The sequence below is a fragment of the Boleophthalmus pectinirostris genome, unplaced genomic scaffold, assembly GCF_026225935.1.
Source record: "Boleophthalmus pectinirostris isolate CB_2022bp ecotype Guang Dong unplaced genomic scaffold, ASM2622593v1 HiC_scaffold_11, whole genome shotgun sequence".
NCBI classification, from domain to species: domain Eukaryota; kingdom Metazoa; phylum Chordata; class Actinopteri; order Gobiiformes; family Gobiidae; genus Boleophthalmus; species Boleophthalmus pectinirostris.
The window spans coordinates 22243535-22259589 of NW_026570994.1; the positions used below are offsets into that span (position 1 = coordinate 22243535).

The 16055-nt window shown below is 42.4% G+C and overlaps 2 protein-coding genes across 2 annotated transcripts; both read left to right on the plus strand.

The window, feature by feature from the left end:
* Positions 1-7316: 7316 nt before the first annotated feature.
* On the plus strand, positions 7317-9977 carry LOC110153453 (sodium/myo-inositol cotransporter-like). The gene is made up of 2 exons (XM_055163766.1): positions 7317-7956; positions 9859-9977. The coding sequence occupies exons 1-2, from the start codon at positions 7317-7319 to the stop codon at positions 9975-9977; spliced, it is 759 nt and encodes a 252-aa protein (XP_055019741.1).
* A 4089-nt stretch (positions 9978-14066) lies between these two features.
* On the plus strand, positions 14067-15717 carry LOC129411783 (ankyrin repeat domain-containing protein 7-like). The gene is made up of 2 exons (XM_055163774.1): positions 14067-15261; positions 15704-15717. The coding sequence occupies exons 1-2, from the start codon at positions 14181-14183 to the stop codon at positions 15715-15717; spliced, it is 1095 nt and encodes a 364-aa protein (XP_055019749.1). The 5' UTR covers positions 14067-14180.
* Positions 15718-16055: the final 338 nt, after the last annotated feature.

Genomic DNA, 16055 nt, shown 5'->3' on the forward strand with positions numbered 1-16055 from the left:
GGTTTAGTCCTGGTTTAGTCCTGGTCCTGGTTTAGTCCTGGTTTAGTCCTGGTTTAGTCCTGGTTTAGTCTGGTTTAGTCCTGGTTTAGTCCTAGTTTAGTCCTGGTTAGTCCTGGTTTAGTCCTGGTTTAGACCTGGTTTAGTCCTGGTTTTAGTCCTGGTTTAGACCTGGTTTTTAGTCCTGGTTTAGACCTGGTTTAGTCCTGGTTTAGACCTGGTTTAGTCCTGGTTTAGTCCTGGTTTAGACCTGGTTTAGTCCTGGTTTAGTCCTGGTTTAGTCCTGGTTTAGACCTGGTTTAGTCCTGGTTTAGTCCTGGTTTTAGACCTAGTTTAGACCTGGTTTTAGTCCTGGTTTAGTCCTGGTTTAGTCCTGGTTTTAGACCTGGTTTAGTCCTGGTTTAGACCTGGTTTAGTCCTGGTTTAGTCCTGGTTTTAGACCTGGTTTAGTCCTGGTTTAGACCCTAGTTTAGACCTGGTTTAGTCCTGGTTTAGTCCTGGTTTAGACCTGGTTTTAGTCCTGGTTTAGACCTAGTTTAGACCTGGTTTTAGACCTGGTTTAGTCCTGGTTTAGTCCTGGTTTAGACCTGGTTTAGTCCTGGTTTAGACCTAGTTTTAGACCTGGTTTAGTCCTGGTTTAGTCCTGACCTAGTTTAGACCTAGTTTAGACCTGGTTTAGTCCTGGTTTTAGACCTGGTTTAGACCTGGTTTAGACCTGGTTTAGACCTGGTTTAGACCTGTTTAGTCCTGGTTCAGTCCTGGTTTAGACCTGGTTTAGACCTAGTTTAGACCGTTTAGTCTAGTCCTGGTTTAGACCTGGTTTAGACCTGGTTTAGACCTGAGTTTAGACCTGGTTTAGACCTAGTTTAGACCTAGTTTAGTCCTGGTTTAGTCCTGGTTTAGACCTGGTTTAGACCTGGTTTAGACCTGGTTTAGACCTGTTTAGTCCTGGTTTAGTCCTGGTTTAGACCTGGTTTAGACCTGGTTTAGACCTGGTTTAGACCTGGTTTAGACCTGGTTTAGACCTAGTTTAGTCCTAGTTTAGTCCTGGTTTAGTCCTGGTTCAGTCTCTGCGGTTAAATCATTTCAGATCTTCACTGTCGATTTCTGTTTTGCAAAAATGTAAAAATAGTCACACGGCACAGAGTTCATTCTTACAGCCTCTTTTCCAACACAATGATCCATTATCCATCCAAGAATCCACAGCATCAGGGCCAAAAACTTTGTATAGTCCGATTCTAAATGTTATCTTTTTTAGCTGATACATATTTGTGTCACTCAAGGCCACAGAAAAGAACATTTTGCACTTTAAATGCAGTCGAGTAAAACGCTTCAGATTCGCTCCGGGGACGCGTCACTGTTCGGCCGTTAACGCTCCACCTGCTGCCCGAGGACGAAACTGTGAGTAAATAAACTTGAAAAGCGAATCGTTTTAGACTTCATTAATGCACAAAACGTTCACGGCAAACTGTGACGTCAGTACGTGTGTGATTTTGAGCGTTTTTATCAGTTTGGACGCGATAAAGTCACGACATTAAACGTTAAACTGTTAAACGTTTTTTGGATGCAGACGATGCGGGGCAGCTCCATCTCCTGAACATCCCAGTCTAAATATTACACTTTTATTATATTTATCTCATATTTAGACTGTTTATATCGTTGTGTTGAGTTGTAACGCTGCTCCGTGCTGATCTTTGGGTCCGGTTCTGGTTCCGGACGCCGCTCCAGACGCGCTCCTCTCGGCTCCGGAGCGTCCGTGACTCCGGTGTCTAAGCTGGGTGTATTTTTAACCACAGATCATTGTTATCTGTGGAGCGTGGAGTGAGCAGAGCGGAATAAAAAAGAAAAAGAAAAAGCGGGGACATCCCTGGTTTGTGGTGGACGGAAATAATCAAACTGTGACTCGAGTGCGTAACGGAGGAGAAGTGTTCTGCGCTGCGCACTAATGTGAGTCTGTGCAGTCACGTTTCTTTATGCTTTTGTCATTTTTAAGCAGCTTTTCTGTGTTTTACTTAAACAAATGACAGTTTATGCATCTATTTACTCTTGTCAGGTGTTAAATTGTTCCAAAATAAGGACATTTGTTGTACAAAACTTGGACAAATTACTTGTATAACTCTGCAGGGACAGGGGACACTGGGTTCAAATCTGGGGCTGTCCCGGGTCAGTGGGGACGTCTGGACACCCCAGTGTGGAGTGTTGAGTTAAGACTAAAGTGCAGTCATGCCGATGCCTTAATACAATAAAGTAATAATAGGTAATAAAAGGTCAAACTTTTAACAACAATTCAAACTTATTTTCTTTTCCCCAGGTTCAGTTGTTCCAAAATAGGGACATTTCTTGTACAAAACTGAGACATATTACTGTCTGCAGGGACAGGGGACACTGGGCTCCAAACTGGGACTGTCCCGGGTCAAAAGGAACGTTTGGACACCTCATTTTTTTGCTTGACAAAAACAAATACTTTTCATGTTTTCTGTGGCAGTGTTTCGTTTAGAGCCAGATCTGACGTCGTCCCTAAACTTTACTCTTGTCAGGTGTCAAATTGTTCCAAAATAGGGACATTTGTTGTATAAAACTTGGACAAATTACTGTTCTTGGACAAATCTGCAGGGACAGGGGACACTGGGTTCAGAACTGGGACTGTCCTGGGTCAACACAAACATCTGGACGCCCCAGTGTGGAGTGTTGACTGTTGAGTTGAGACTAAAGTGCAGTAAAGTCGGATCCTTAATACAATAATGTAACAAAAGGACAAACTTTTAACAACAACTAAAACATATTTTCTTTTCCACAGGTGACAGTTTCTCTCCTGAGTGTCGTCCGTCCAGAGCTGTGATCAGAAGTAAGTACTTTTCATAGTTTCTGTCACAGTGAGTGTTTAGTTTAAACTCTTGAGACTCTGTGTCCTCAAACAAGGACATTACATGTTTGTCTCTTAGCACCATGATCCCCATTGTTTAAAACTTTGACCTGTCAGTCAAACTGAGGGACACTCGCACCGTGTTCTGATGACATCACAACATCACACCAACTTCAGTGGATGAAAAATGGTGGGAAAATCAACAAAAATCTTCTCCAGCAGCTCCCAAAACAAAAAAACAGCAAGGTCAAGTTTATGTCCAAATTTTATGAATGAAACCAAAGTATTTATGTACAATAACGTCTGTTCACATCTTATATATCTTCACATCTTCATCTGGCATTAAAATGTGACACATTTGATTCCAGGCGACTAGAGCGTCAGGACATGTCACGTCCTCGTTTGACGACATTGGAACTTTAATGTTATTGATTGTACCGTGTTATTTGCTGAACTTGAATGAGTTTACTCGTGTTGTAGTGGAGATCAAACTAATGGAGACCAAGACCAGTCCGAGACCACAAAGTCCTGAGACCAGGACAAGACCAAGGCCAAGTGCCATCAAGACCGAGACAAGACCCAGTCCAAATGTGCTCGAGTCCGAGACGAGACCAAGACTGTTACAAAGTGGTTTTGAGTCTGGTCTCGAGACCAACACCAGTTTACACCACTAGAGTTTACATCTGTAAATAGTTCATTTAAGTGGCACATTTTCTGGTGTCATACAGTAAGATCGACAGTGTTCTCATAGAAGAATCTACTTCCTGTATAAAAACTAAGTTTAGTTCTGATACTGATTAGGTTCTACTTATCCCAAACAGCAAGGAAATAAAAAAATACACCCCAGACAAAAGCTCGGGCGAGATCTGACTTTGTGCCTAAACTTTACTCTGCTCAGGTGTTAAATTGGTCAAAAATAGAGACTTCTCTTGTACAAAACTGGTACAAATGAGTGTTTTTGGACAAATCTTCTGGGACAGGGGCACTGGGCTCAAAACTGGGACTGTCCCGCGGAAATAGGAATGTCTGGACACCTTTTTTTTTTAGCATTGCTTGAAAAAAACAAATACTTGTCATGGTTTCTGTGACAGTGAGTGTTTAGTTTAGAGCCAGATCTGACTTTGTCCCTAAACTTTACTCTTGTCAGGTGTTAACTTGTTTCAAAATAGGCACATTTCTTGTATAAAACTGGGACAAATTAATGTTTTTGTATAAATCTGCTGTGACACGGGACACTGGGCTCAAAACTCGGACCGTCCCGGGTCAATAAAAACGTTTGGTCACTTTATTTTTTTAGCATCGCCTGACAAAACCGAATATTTAAAACGAGCTACGCAAATAAGCGAAGAACATACAAATAAAAACGTGATACGCGTGAAATTATCGGTGTCAACAGCGAAAAAAACAAAACACGCTACGCTACACCAGCTTATATAACACGGTGTCGAGTGCGCGCGCTTACCTGTATTTACCTGCACGTCCCCTGACCACGCGCACCTCCACGCACGGTGCACGCGGGTGATGCTGCGGTGGGCGGGGTCGCGTGGTGCCTCATATTTGCCCCTCGTGCCCGTCACAAAACCCGCGTTCGCCTGGAGCACGCGACCAGAAAAGACCCGGTCCCGTCCAAAAAAAACAAACAAACAACAAAACAAAAAACGAAAAAACGAAGCTCTGGATGCGGGTTTGTTGGACAGACGCAAACGTAAAGGTGAGTGACGCTGCGTGCAAACTTGACGTGCCTGTACGTCTCACCTGACGCTTTACTGTAGCGGATTTTAAGGTCACACTGTAAGTTAATGTTAAATAATTAAAAAGCTTGTTTACGTAACCTTCTGGAAAAGCACTGATCGTAACAGGCGCAGTGTTCAGCCTATTTCTTATTTGTATTTTTAGGGTTTGTTGCTATGGAGACGTCGTTGCTCTGCCTGGAATGTTCCACAGTGTGACATTAAACAGGTCTACTTTTATTTATTGCGTTTATTTAGTTACAAATTAAAAAAAAAAAACATCGATAAAGAGACTGTGAGCGGGGTCGCCTCTCCACAGATCTGACCTGTAACTCACTCTGGTTCAGACCTGGTTCAGTCCTGGTTTAGTCCTGGTTTGCTCCTGGTTTAGACCTGGTTTGGTCCTGGTTTAGACCTGGTTGAGTCCTGGTTTAGACCTGGTCCAGTTCTGGTTCAGTTCTGGTTTAGTCCTGATTTAGTCCTGGTTTAGTTCTAGTTCAGTCCTTGTTTAGTCCTGGTTCAATTCTGGCTTAATCCTGGTTTAGTCCTGTTTTAGTCCTGGTTAGGTCCTGGTTTAGTTCTGGTTTAGTCCCAGTTTATTCCTGGTTCAGTCCTGGTTTAGTCCTGGTCCAGTTCTGGTTTAGTCCTGGTTTAGTCCCAGTTTATTCCTGGTTTAGTCCTGGTCCAGTTCTGGTTTAGTCCTGGTTTAGTCCCAGTTTAATCCTGGTTCAGTCCCGGTTTAGTCCTGGTTTATTCCGAGTTTAGTCCTGGTTTAGTCCAAGTTCAGTCCTGCTTCAGTCCTGGTTTATAACTGAATTGTAATTACATCATTAATAATAATACAGTAATAATAATAATAATAATAATAATAATAATAATAATAATAATAATAATAGACCATATGACTCAATAGTAGAAATATAAATTAAATATTTTATGAACCAATAGACTCTTGTGGCCACGTGAAAAAAGCCTCCAAACTTTTACTACGACTGAGATATGAATGAAAATGAACTGTAAACATATTTATTATTCCAGTCTTCAGACACGTACATGAAGCACACAAACACCAACATAACATGACACAACATGAATTAAATCATCAAATTAAACGTACATAAAAGGAGGGGCAGTTTAACGTGCAACCGAAATTTAAACACATAAACAGTTTAGAACAATAATCCAATCAGGTACGTTTATTCTTCAGATATTTTATGTTAGGTTTAGGTTCTTTTTCCCCAGGTGTGTGAGAGTAGAAAAGCCCCTCGTCCCGGTTTATCGTCCCGTGGACATGTTTCCGTATTCCGACTGCCTCTTTAATCCAGCGACGGTGTTTGTTTGCTCCATCTCAGTCCAGAACGACGTGCTTCTCTCTTTTACAGCGTCACAAACGGACCATTTGAGTTGTTCTTGTCCCGCTTTGTGTTTTGTTGCTCGCGTTTCGCCTTCGCTGTTTCCTTCTCGCGTTCTGTTCTATGTTCCTTTTTTTATGTTCTGAACGCCCTCCCTGTTTCTTTTCCTGATGTGTGTTTTACTGCAGAACATGCAGACGTTTTGTATACGATGTTACATTTACGCCGTCGAAACTGTCAGGTATGAAAACAAACTCTTGGTCTGAAGAAAGAACCTGATAACATAACTTAGGAACTAGGGATGGGCATGATTAGTCGATTAATCGACAATTGACCATTAAGAATTTCATCGATTACGTTCATTTTTAATCAACAAACTGGATGTAGGTTGTTGTGCGTAGCGTAGGGCGACCAAACGTCCATGTCCGGGGACAAACAGGGTCTGTACATGTAGCTCTCTGTGCATCAAAAGGAGCGAGACACAAACAGTGGGTCAGTCTGCAACGTGCAGAAACGCAAATGTGTTTTTAACGATGATTTGGACAAGAAATTCCACACTTTCCGTTCTAATCGGGACAAGTGTGAGTCCATGTGCACAGTGTATAAAGCAGCACATATGTTTCTGTGTCCAATGGGAAAAAGTTCACCAGGACACAGAAAACATGAAAAAGTTTTTCCAGGTGAGAGTCGCTCAATGTGGATGACGAGGCCCCGCGCCCCCCTCCCCCCGTACGCTGTCCTGGTTTTGACAAACACAAATCTGGTCACACTGACCTGTATTCACCTGAGTCATGTCTTTTAATCCGACAGAAGTTGAACCACATCAGCGACACAAGAGCTGATTTTATTTTCTTCGCTTAGTTTATGCAAATTAGTCATGAGGTTTTAAGGTTTTTTGTTTCTGTGAGATTTGCACAAATCTGCATTAAACACATTCTAATTCCCATAACAGTAATGAAATCTATTACTCTGTGACATCACAAGGTGGAACAGAGTATTTTGAGCTTTGGAGATGTAGAGATTTACTCTAACCTGTGAATGAAAAAAAACATAATTCCAGGTCTGTTTTTGAGGAGGAAACAGTTTTTGAATCGGTTCAGACTGGAATCCACTCATTTATTTATTGAAGTTTATTATGACATTAGTGTGAAAGTGAAAGTTCATGTTTGTTTGTTTGTTTCATTTTATTTTCAGGTTGCGCTTTCAACTTCCTGGACAAACTCACCGAAACTTCAACCTGCAAAGATTTTCAGTCACGACTCGTCACAGAAATGTAGCAGCCCTTTTTTTTTCACCGAACAGGCAACTTTTTAAACTAAAAAAGAAGAATTGTAGTTTTTTTTGGAGCAACTCTACGTAAAAAAAACTACAAACATGGCTGCCAGTGCTACGATGGAAGCCGCTGACATCATCGTCGTGACCGTGTACTTCTTACTGGTCCTCGCCATCGGTCTGCTGGCCATGTGGAAAGCCAACCGCGGCACCGTGAGCGGCTACTTCCTGGCCGGCCGCTCGATGAACTGGGCGGCCGTCGGCGCGTCGCTCTTCGTCAGCAACATCGGCAGCGAGCACTTCATCGGGCTCGCCGGATCGGGGGCGGCCAGCGGGATCAGCGTCGCCGCGTGGGAGCTCAACGCTTTGCTGCTCCTCCAGTTGCTCGGCTGGCTCTTCATCCCGGTTTACATCCAGTCCGGGGTTTACACGATGCCCGAATATTTGTCCAAACGATTCGGCGGAAAACGGCTCAAAGTGTATTTCGCCACGCTCAGTCTCGTGCTTTACATTTTTACTAAACTGTCCGTGAATCTGTACACCGGCGCCTTGTTCATCCAGGAGTCGTTAGGGTGGAACCTCTACCTGTCAATCATCCTGCTCATCGCCATGACGGCCGTTCTGACGGTGACGGGCGGACTGGCGGCGGTGATCTACACGGACGTGATCCAGGCCGTCCTGATGATCGGCGGAGCGCTGACGCTGACCGCGATGAGCCTCGTCAAAGTGGGAGGACTTCAAGGTATTTACAGAATCTGTGTGTCGATCGTTCAGTCGTTTTTTCTAAATAAAATCAAAAATAAGAAAATGAAAAAAAATCAAAAAAACAATGATTTTCTTCGTTATTTGTCTCCAAAACCAAAATAAAAAACAGATAATGATTCGGTTTTTCAGTTTTCGATTTTGTGTTTCAATTAAAAATGGAAAAAAACTAATAAAGGACTGAACCAGGACTAAACCAGAACTACACCAGAACTAAAACAGGTCCGGGAACCAGACCAGGACTGAGACTAGGACTGAGTGCGGGAACCAGACCAGGACCAAGACTGGGACCAGATCAGGACTGAGAACAGGACCAGTTCGTGATTGAGACCAGGACTGAGACCGGGACCAGATCAGGACCAGACCGGGACTGAGACCGGGACCGAGACCGGGACCAGATCAGGACCAGACCAGGACTGAGACCGGGACCAGATCAGGACCAGACCGGGACTGAGACCGGGCCCAGATCATGACTGAGACCAGGGCTGAGACCGGGACCAGACAAGGACCAGATTGTGATTGAGACTGGGACTGAGACCGGGACTGAGACTGGGACTGAGACCGGGACCAGACTGGGACTCAGATCAGAACCAGACCGGGGACTGAGACCGAGACTGAGACCGGGACCAGACCAGAACCAGACTAGGACTGAAAATGGTTTAGGTTCAACCCGTTACCGTTTTTCCATTTTTCATTTAAACACAAAATCGAAAACTGAAAAAACAAATCGTTATCTGTTTTTTCATTTTGGTTTTGGAGACAAATAACGAAGAAAATCATTGTTTTTTCGTTTAGTTATTTTTGGTTTTATTTTGAAAAATGAATGAACAAATGACACACAGATTTTACATGTTTGTCTTGTGTCAAATGTTGCCTTCACGTGATACGGTGATTATCGTAAATACCAAAAACTGACATCAAAATTGCACATGAACATCCACTCACGTTGTAACTTCCACTTTTATGAAACACTTAGATAAACTTTGACCTTTCAACACGGCGGAGAGCAGCAAAAGTTAAAAATTCTCTCCTGTACATGATCAATAAAATATACGGCATATTATTATTATTATTATTATTATTTGTATTTTTATTTTATTTTGCGTTTTGATGCATTCTCTTGTTAGCCAGTCTGGCGCCACCTAGTGCTTAGTTTCGTTTCTCTCCAGCTCAAGGTCAGAATCAGAAAACACTAGACGGTTCGCAAAAAAACCCAGAAGTGTGAGTTCTGGCACCAGCCAATCAGAGAAGAGACAGACATTCTGTGTTGGCAACGATTCCCGAGATCGAGGATTTAAAGCCAGAACAAAGAGAATGTTTGGTGAATTTTATCAAAGGGAAAGACGTTATTGTCCTTCTTCCTACATTCTTACATACGTCACAACCAAACAGCAGCGACTGGTTAAATAAAAAAGTACCCGCCTCCTGTGGAGCGAACGAGTCACACAGTTTACACCAAGTGAAACCGACTCATGAATCAGACTATTCTCTTGTTGCTGTAGCAGATGAATTAGCAGAAACTGTTTTACACTGAAAAAAAATAACTAGTAAGAGTTTCTAGAAAAAGTCCTCGTAACAATTTGCACTCGCACTTTTTAAATCAATTTTACTGCTGTAATATCAGGTACAATTTACTTGTCAGTATTAATTAAAATGTACTTACCACCACCATTAACAGTCAATTTACAGAGTAACTGTTATAATTTTTTTTTATGTAAATAAGTTAAGTAAAATATATAAAATATTGTCATAATTAATTGCGTTGCTGTGATGAAATAATGAAGTAAATATTATATGTCTCGTATTTACTGATGTAGAATAAATTATACATTTTTATACAGTGCGCTTCCATTTTCAAAGCTCAAAGTGTTTTACAACAAAGAAACATTCACACAGCAGTGTACACAGACCCTGGGGGCGGGGCGGGTCAAGTGTCTTGCCCAAGGACACAACTGCCATCAGTGGATAAACGCTCTCACCAACGGAGCTCCGGCCGCCTGAGCCCAAACACACAACCACCGAGCGCACGGACGTGTCCAGAAGGACTCTGGGCTTAAGAAACAATAAGAGGAGGAGACAGACTGAAAAACTATCACAGAGTCTGGATCTACTCAAGGCCACACAGTTTCCAGGACTATTTCTCCCCCTTCGTTTAAAACCACAAGCTTTAAATGTGAAATCAGTTCTTGTTTTACATCCCTGTCTCCATGAAACTATATAAGACTAGACCTTTAATATATATAATATATATATATATATATATATTATATATATCTCCTTACACTGTGTATCTTTTTATACAAGGTTTTTTATACTATTTTATACTATTTTCATATAATGGGTCTTTCTATGTTTCGGTTGTTGGGATTTGTACCATTTAAATCTTGTATTATATTTGAACTCTTATAGCTTGTAACTACAATTTGCTAAGGGAACTGTGGGCCAGTCCACTGTGAACATGTGACCTACACCTATGACTTTAAATCTACACTGTGATCTCCACCTCGAGTTTGCCTTGAGACGCTTTGGCATATTTTAACTTTATCTGCCCTGTGCTGTTAAAGGCTTTTCATTATTTTGTACTTTTTGAGCCTCAGTTTTTTTCCTACTTTGTATTTGAGACTGGTCCCTACACTGAAGACACCAACAGGACAATTCTGCACAATTTTTGCATTTCCAAGTAGCTCTCCTGCTCCCAAAGCTTTGCGGACGCAGGTGTTACTCAGTATTTCTGGGATTGTGAGGAGCGACTGTAAAACCTTTAAACGTACTGGTGATTATCATGAAGTGTTTATCTGGACAGAGCTCTTCTGTGGCTCTTCTGGCTCCTTCTGACTCCGGCTCCCATTGACTTACATCAGAATCTGTGTCTGTACCTGCTGCTCTCAGAGTTGGCGTCAGAGCACATCTACTGGAGGAGCGTGGGTCACCAGCAGGGGGGGCAGTGCTAATTGAGAAATATTTTAACGCGGTGGAGTCATACACAGCAGAAATGCTTCAAACACGTTGTTCTTAGTATAACAGGAGTAACAGTATTAGGCTAATTATGTGTTATTATTATCATTATTATTAATATTATTATTATTAGCTGCAATAGTTGTTGAGGTTGTGTGGTAGACGATACGCACACAAGACAATAATAAAAGGTTGAGGTTTATTAAAAAAAACAATAAGGCCACTGGTTGTAAACCTTAAACAACAGCCTCATCAAAAACACCTGAACAACATCACTGAAAGAAGCAACCGCGCAAGAAAAAGCCACACATCGGACAGCACCAGGGCTGTAGTGAGCGTGGTACACGGGGGTACGCGGGGGTACGCGGGGTACGCGGGGATACGCGGGGGTACGCGGGGTACGCGCGGTACGCGGGGGTACGCGGGCAACATGGTACGCGGCGGTACGCGGCGGTACGCAACGGGGTACATGCGGCGGTACGAACATGGCGGTAACGGCATGGTACGCGGAACACGCAACATTACGCGGCATGTACGCGGGCAACATGGGTACGCGGGGGTACGCGGCGGTACGCGACGGTACGCGGGGGTACGCGGGGGTACGCGGGGTACGCGGGGTACGCCGTCACAACGCAACATGAACGCAACATGAACAACATGACCGCAACATGACCGCAACATGAACACACACATGCGTGCTCCTGCTCCTCCTGCCGACACGGCGACAGCCCCGGGTCCCGGCGGCGACAGCCCCGGGTCTTCAGGTCGGGTCTTTGACTCTGTCGTCGCCATTTCCTGTGTGGAGCTTTAGGCTAAAGTCGCAGCTGTTGCTAATCGTGAAGCTGTTACGAGTTGACGCAGCAGGTTGACGTGACGTGACGTGAGTGACAGGACAGTTGTCCAATCAGATTACACTAAATAAACAGAGACTGTGATGTCATTGGTCTGGGCGCTAAAGTTTGTGCCCTCAACCTGAAGTGAAATGCGCCAATCAGAATCATTTTAAAATAGTAATAGTAACGGCCTGTGCTGGGGGGGGGGGGCACGGCCCTCAAATGCCCCCCCCCCCCCCTTGCCGCCGACACCGGCTGCTCTGAGCCTCGTCATTTTGATCATAAAGTGTTCGTATGAACCCGCGACACGTGATCCTGCTGTTTTTTTGTCATTTGAGTTTTGTTATTTTCATCTGAGCGTCGCTGAACTCTGTGGTGACGTCACACTCACTCAGTTCACTTTTTTTTTACACAGTCTGTGGTGATTCTGTCGTAAAACTCATTAAACTTAAAACTTCCACTACATGAATAAAAAGTACATTCTGTCCCTTGTAATTAAATACATTGTAGTTCTCTCAGAATTAAGTTATTTCAGTGTCAAAAGTACCACAGTTGATTTCTTATATTCAGTGTTGGGGAGTAACAGATTACATGTACCAGAGTAATCAGAGTACAAATTATGAGTACTGTATTCAGTTACAGTTACTGTTTCAGTGAGTGGTAATTGGATTACAGTTACTTTGTTGAAATAAATGGATTACATGGTGGTATTTTCCGGTTTTCACATTTTGGGCTAAACCAGGACTAAAAGCAGGACTAAACCAAGACTAAACCAAGAATAAACCAGGTCTAAAACCAGGACTAAACCAGGACTAAAACCAGGACTAAACCAGGACTAAAACCAGGACTAAACCAGGACTAAAACCAGGACTAAACCAGGTGTAAAACCAGGACTAAACCAGGACTAAACCAGGTCTAAACAATATGACACTAACAGCAGAGTGAACATACTTTAAGGCAGCAGTGTCTCATATAGAAATAATTTCTCTATCAATAATATTTTTTATATGTTTAATTAAAGACAGTTTTTTTTATTTTCTTTTAGCAGACAGTTATGTTCAGATTTCCTGGTCTTTGCTTCTCCACAACAAACAGTCGCTTATTCATGGAGACTTGGGCTCAACAGACAATTTGAAGAGAACAAGAATTTTCAGGACGTGTTTGGTTCATTCATGTAATTTTAAAAAGCATCACAATATCAAGTAATCCAAAGTATTCAGATTACATTACTCACCTTAAGTAATTTAATGGATTATGTTACAAACTACATTTTGGGGTCTGTAATCTGTAATCTGTAGGGGATTACATTTTAAAAGTCACCTTCCCAACACTGTTTATATTTTACTTTTTCCCACAGAAGTTCTTTTTTTCAGTGAACCCAAGTGACCGGTCAGGATAAACTCTGGATTCGTCACGTTTCATTTCACTACGACAACAAAAGTTCCTGAACACAACACACAACTCGTGATTTCCTCTTCACAAGCGGAAAGGATCAGCAGAACATTCACACACAAACCCTGCACATTTACTCTGAGCTCTTCTTACACACATCAAGAATCTCAGACGTCCGGTCATCGTGCAATTCACACTGGGAAGGATTTTCTGAAAAAGTGAACATCAAACCTCCATGTTTGTTTTCTCAGTGGGACGTGTCTATTGACAAAGTCGATCTTTTCAAGTCTTTTGAACCATATCACTTTTGCTTCTGGTTCTGATATTGTCATATTTTAGTTTTGGGATTTGGACATCGTCATTGTGTGGTTGTTGGATCCTAACAGCGGAAAACGGCTCCAGAAATTTGTTTGTGAACTTCATAAACTATAAACAATCATGAACAATGAAGGAACTAGTTCATTTTGAAATTTGTGAACTGAACTTTGAATTAGTTCATGTAGAAAATGAACTTTCCCAACACAGAAGTATCTTACATCAGATCCTCATCGAGACTAAAACTGGTATTGAAACTAGATTCCAGAATATTTCCTGAATGTCTTTAGAATGATGTAAGCTTTCTTAATGGTCACACGCTCCTGAAAATGTCTCTCTTTATCTTCATTTTCTGTTTATTCTTTTTCTAAACACATGTTGAGTGAGAGCGTTGTGTCGCCGTGGTAACCGCGGAACATTCTTCCCCGGCGTGATGTCACTGTGGAACATTGGCGTTGCTAGGGCCGTCGCCGTGGTGGATGGAATCTTCCTTTGACGTGTCGTCAGTGCTTTACGACACGTAAAGTGCTTTAGTGCAGAAGTTTATAAGTGTAAGTGAGTCCTGCAGCAGAACTTCAGACGATCAGAACTTCAGACGATCAGAAGACAGAACAGAGTGAACTTCACACAGAGACACTCCCAGACTTTTCACTTTCACATTTGCACTTTCACTTACAACAGCATTTGTAAAAACATTACAACTGCCACAATGTGGAAGGCACTGAAAAACTTTTTCAACTTTTCCAAGAAAAAGGAAAGTTGTACTGGTGAAACCAGCAGCAGCAGCAGCGTCTCTTGGGGCTACGAGCTCAGGGACAGAGACCTGGGGAAGATCCACAAGGCGGCAGCACAGAGGGATTTGGTCAGAATAGAAAAACTTCTTACCAAAAAGAGGCGACGCATCAATAAGCAGGATAAGAAACAGAGAAGTGCTCTGCATATCGCGTGTGCTCTTGGATACAACGACGTGGTACAGTTACTTTTAGGAGTAAATGCAGATCTGAACCTTCGCGATGATAAAAATCAATCGGCCTTAATGAAGGCGGTGCAGGGAGGACATTGGACCTGTGTCCACATGCTCCTGCAGAACTGTGCAGATCTCACCCTGCGGGACAGTGAGGGAGACACAGCGCTGCACATGGCAGCGGGCACCTCGTGTGTGTCCATAGCTCAACTGCTCCTGGAGCGCGGGGCTCAGATAAATGTCCTTAATGGCCGTGGTCTTACCCCTCTGAGTGTGGCGCTCCGCCTGGACCACACTGACATGGTGAAGTTTCTTCGAAAGAACGGAGCAAATGCCAGAGTCCGGAAATATAAACCATATACTCATCTGGAGTTACAAAATGAGGAGAGTCGTCAGAATGATACAATGATGTGCGACGAGTTTAAAGAAAAGCTTCAGAGGAAGGAGGAGCAGCTTGAACACGAGAGACAAGAAAAACTGAAGATGGAAGTGAGACAACAAAAGCTGGAGCTCGAGATGAAAACCATGATGGACATGATGAAACAGCAAGAGGAGGCCCACCGTGAGACTCTGAGGCTTCTGGAGCAGGAGCACAGTGCACGAGCTCTTCAGGAAGAACACCTCATCTCACTGAGAGAAGATCTTCAGCGCTCACAGGCAAACAGCAGCCTCAAAGAGACACGCCTTTTACAAGAAAACAAGGCCCTTAAAAAGCATCTGGAAGAAGCTCTCAGTGAAATCACAGTGATAATTGAATCCCTGGAGCAGCAGCGCAGTGCACGAGAAAAAGAGATTCAGGAGGCGGCTAAGAGCAGGGCTCTTTTAGGTTTTCCAAAGATGGTTTACTTTTTTTTATTTATTTATTTATTAATTTTTTTTATTATAGTTTTTTAGGATATACAAAATATGCATAACATTGTCTCCAACAACATATTTCACAGTTTTTACATTTGAACTATTCAGAGACAGAATATTTTGAGATTAAGATATATAAAATTTGAAAAATAAAAGAACAAAACAAAACAAAAGAACAAAACAAAACACCTGCATAGAAAATATACATGTGTACATATATAAACAATACACATACAATAACAAGAGCAACCTATAAATACACATACACTGACATTATAGGGCTGTCTCTATATTTACTTACCATTAAAATGGTCAATAAAAGGTTGCCATGTTGTGTAAAAAAGTTCTTGTTTATTTGTCAGTGAAAATTAATTTTTTTCCAATTGTAAATGTTGCATTATGTCTCTCTGAAGATTTTGATGGGTAGGGGGTTTTTTTGCTTTTCCAGTTAAGTAAAATCAGGCGCCTGGCCAATAACGTAACATAGCTCAAGACATTCTTTTGCTTACTATTTAAACTCATATCAGGAGCTGGCACCCCAAATAGTGCCATCACAGGGTCCACCGGAAGTTGGGTCCCTAAAATCACTGAAAGAGTTTCAAATGTTCTTGTCCAGTAGAGAGTGATGTCCGGACAACTCCAGAATGTGTGAGACAAAGAGGCAGGACTATATCCACATCGTTCACAAGAAGGATCCACCCCTGGAAACATCCTGGACAGTTTGTGTTTAGAAAGGTGCAGTCTGTGTAGGATCTTAAACTGGAT

Bases quoted from the DNA above. Each gene is read 5' to 3' on its own strand.
- LOC110153453 (XM_055163766.1), top strand. From the start codon at position 7,317: ATGGCTGCCAGTGCTACGATGGAAGCCGCTGACATCATCGTCGTGACC. The intron at 7,957-9,858 runs GTATTTACAGAA...TTTACAACAAAG, and splicing joins CAAAGTGGGAGGACTTCAAG to AAACATTCACACAGCAGTGT.
- LOC129411783 (XM_055163774.1), top strand. From the start codon at position 14,181: ATGTGGAAGGCACTGAAAAACTTTTTCAACTTTTCCAAGAAAAAGGAA.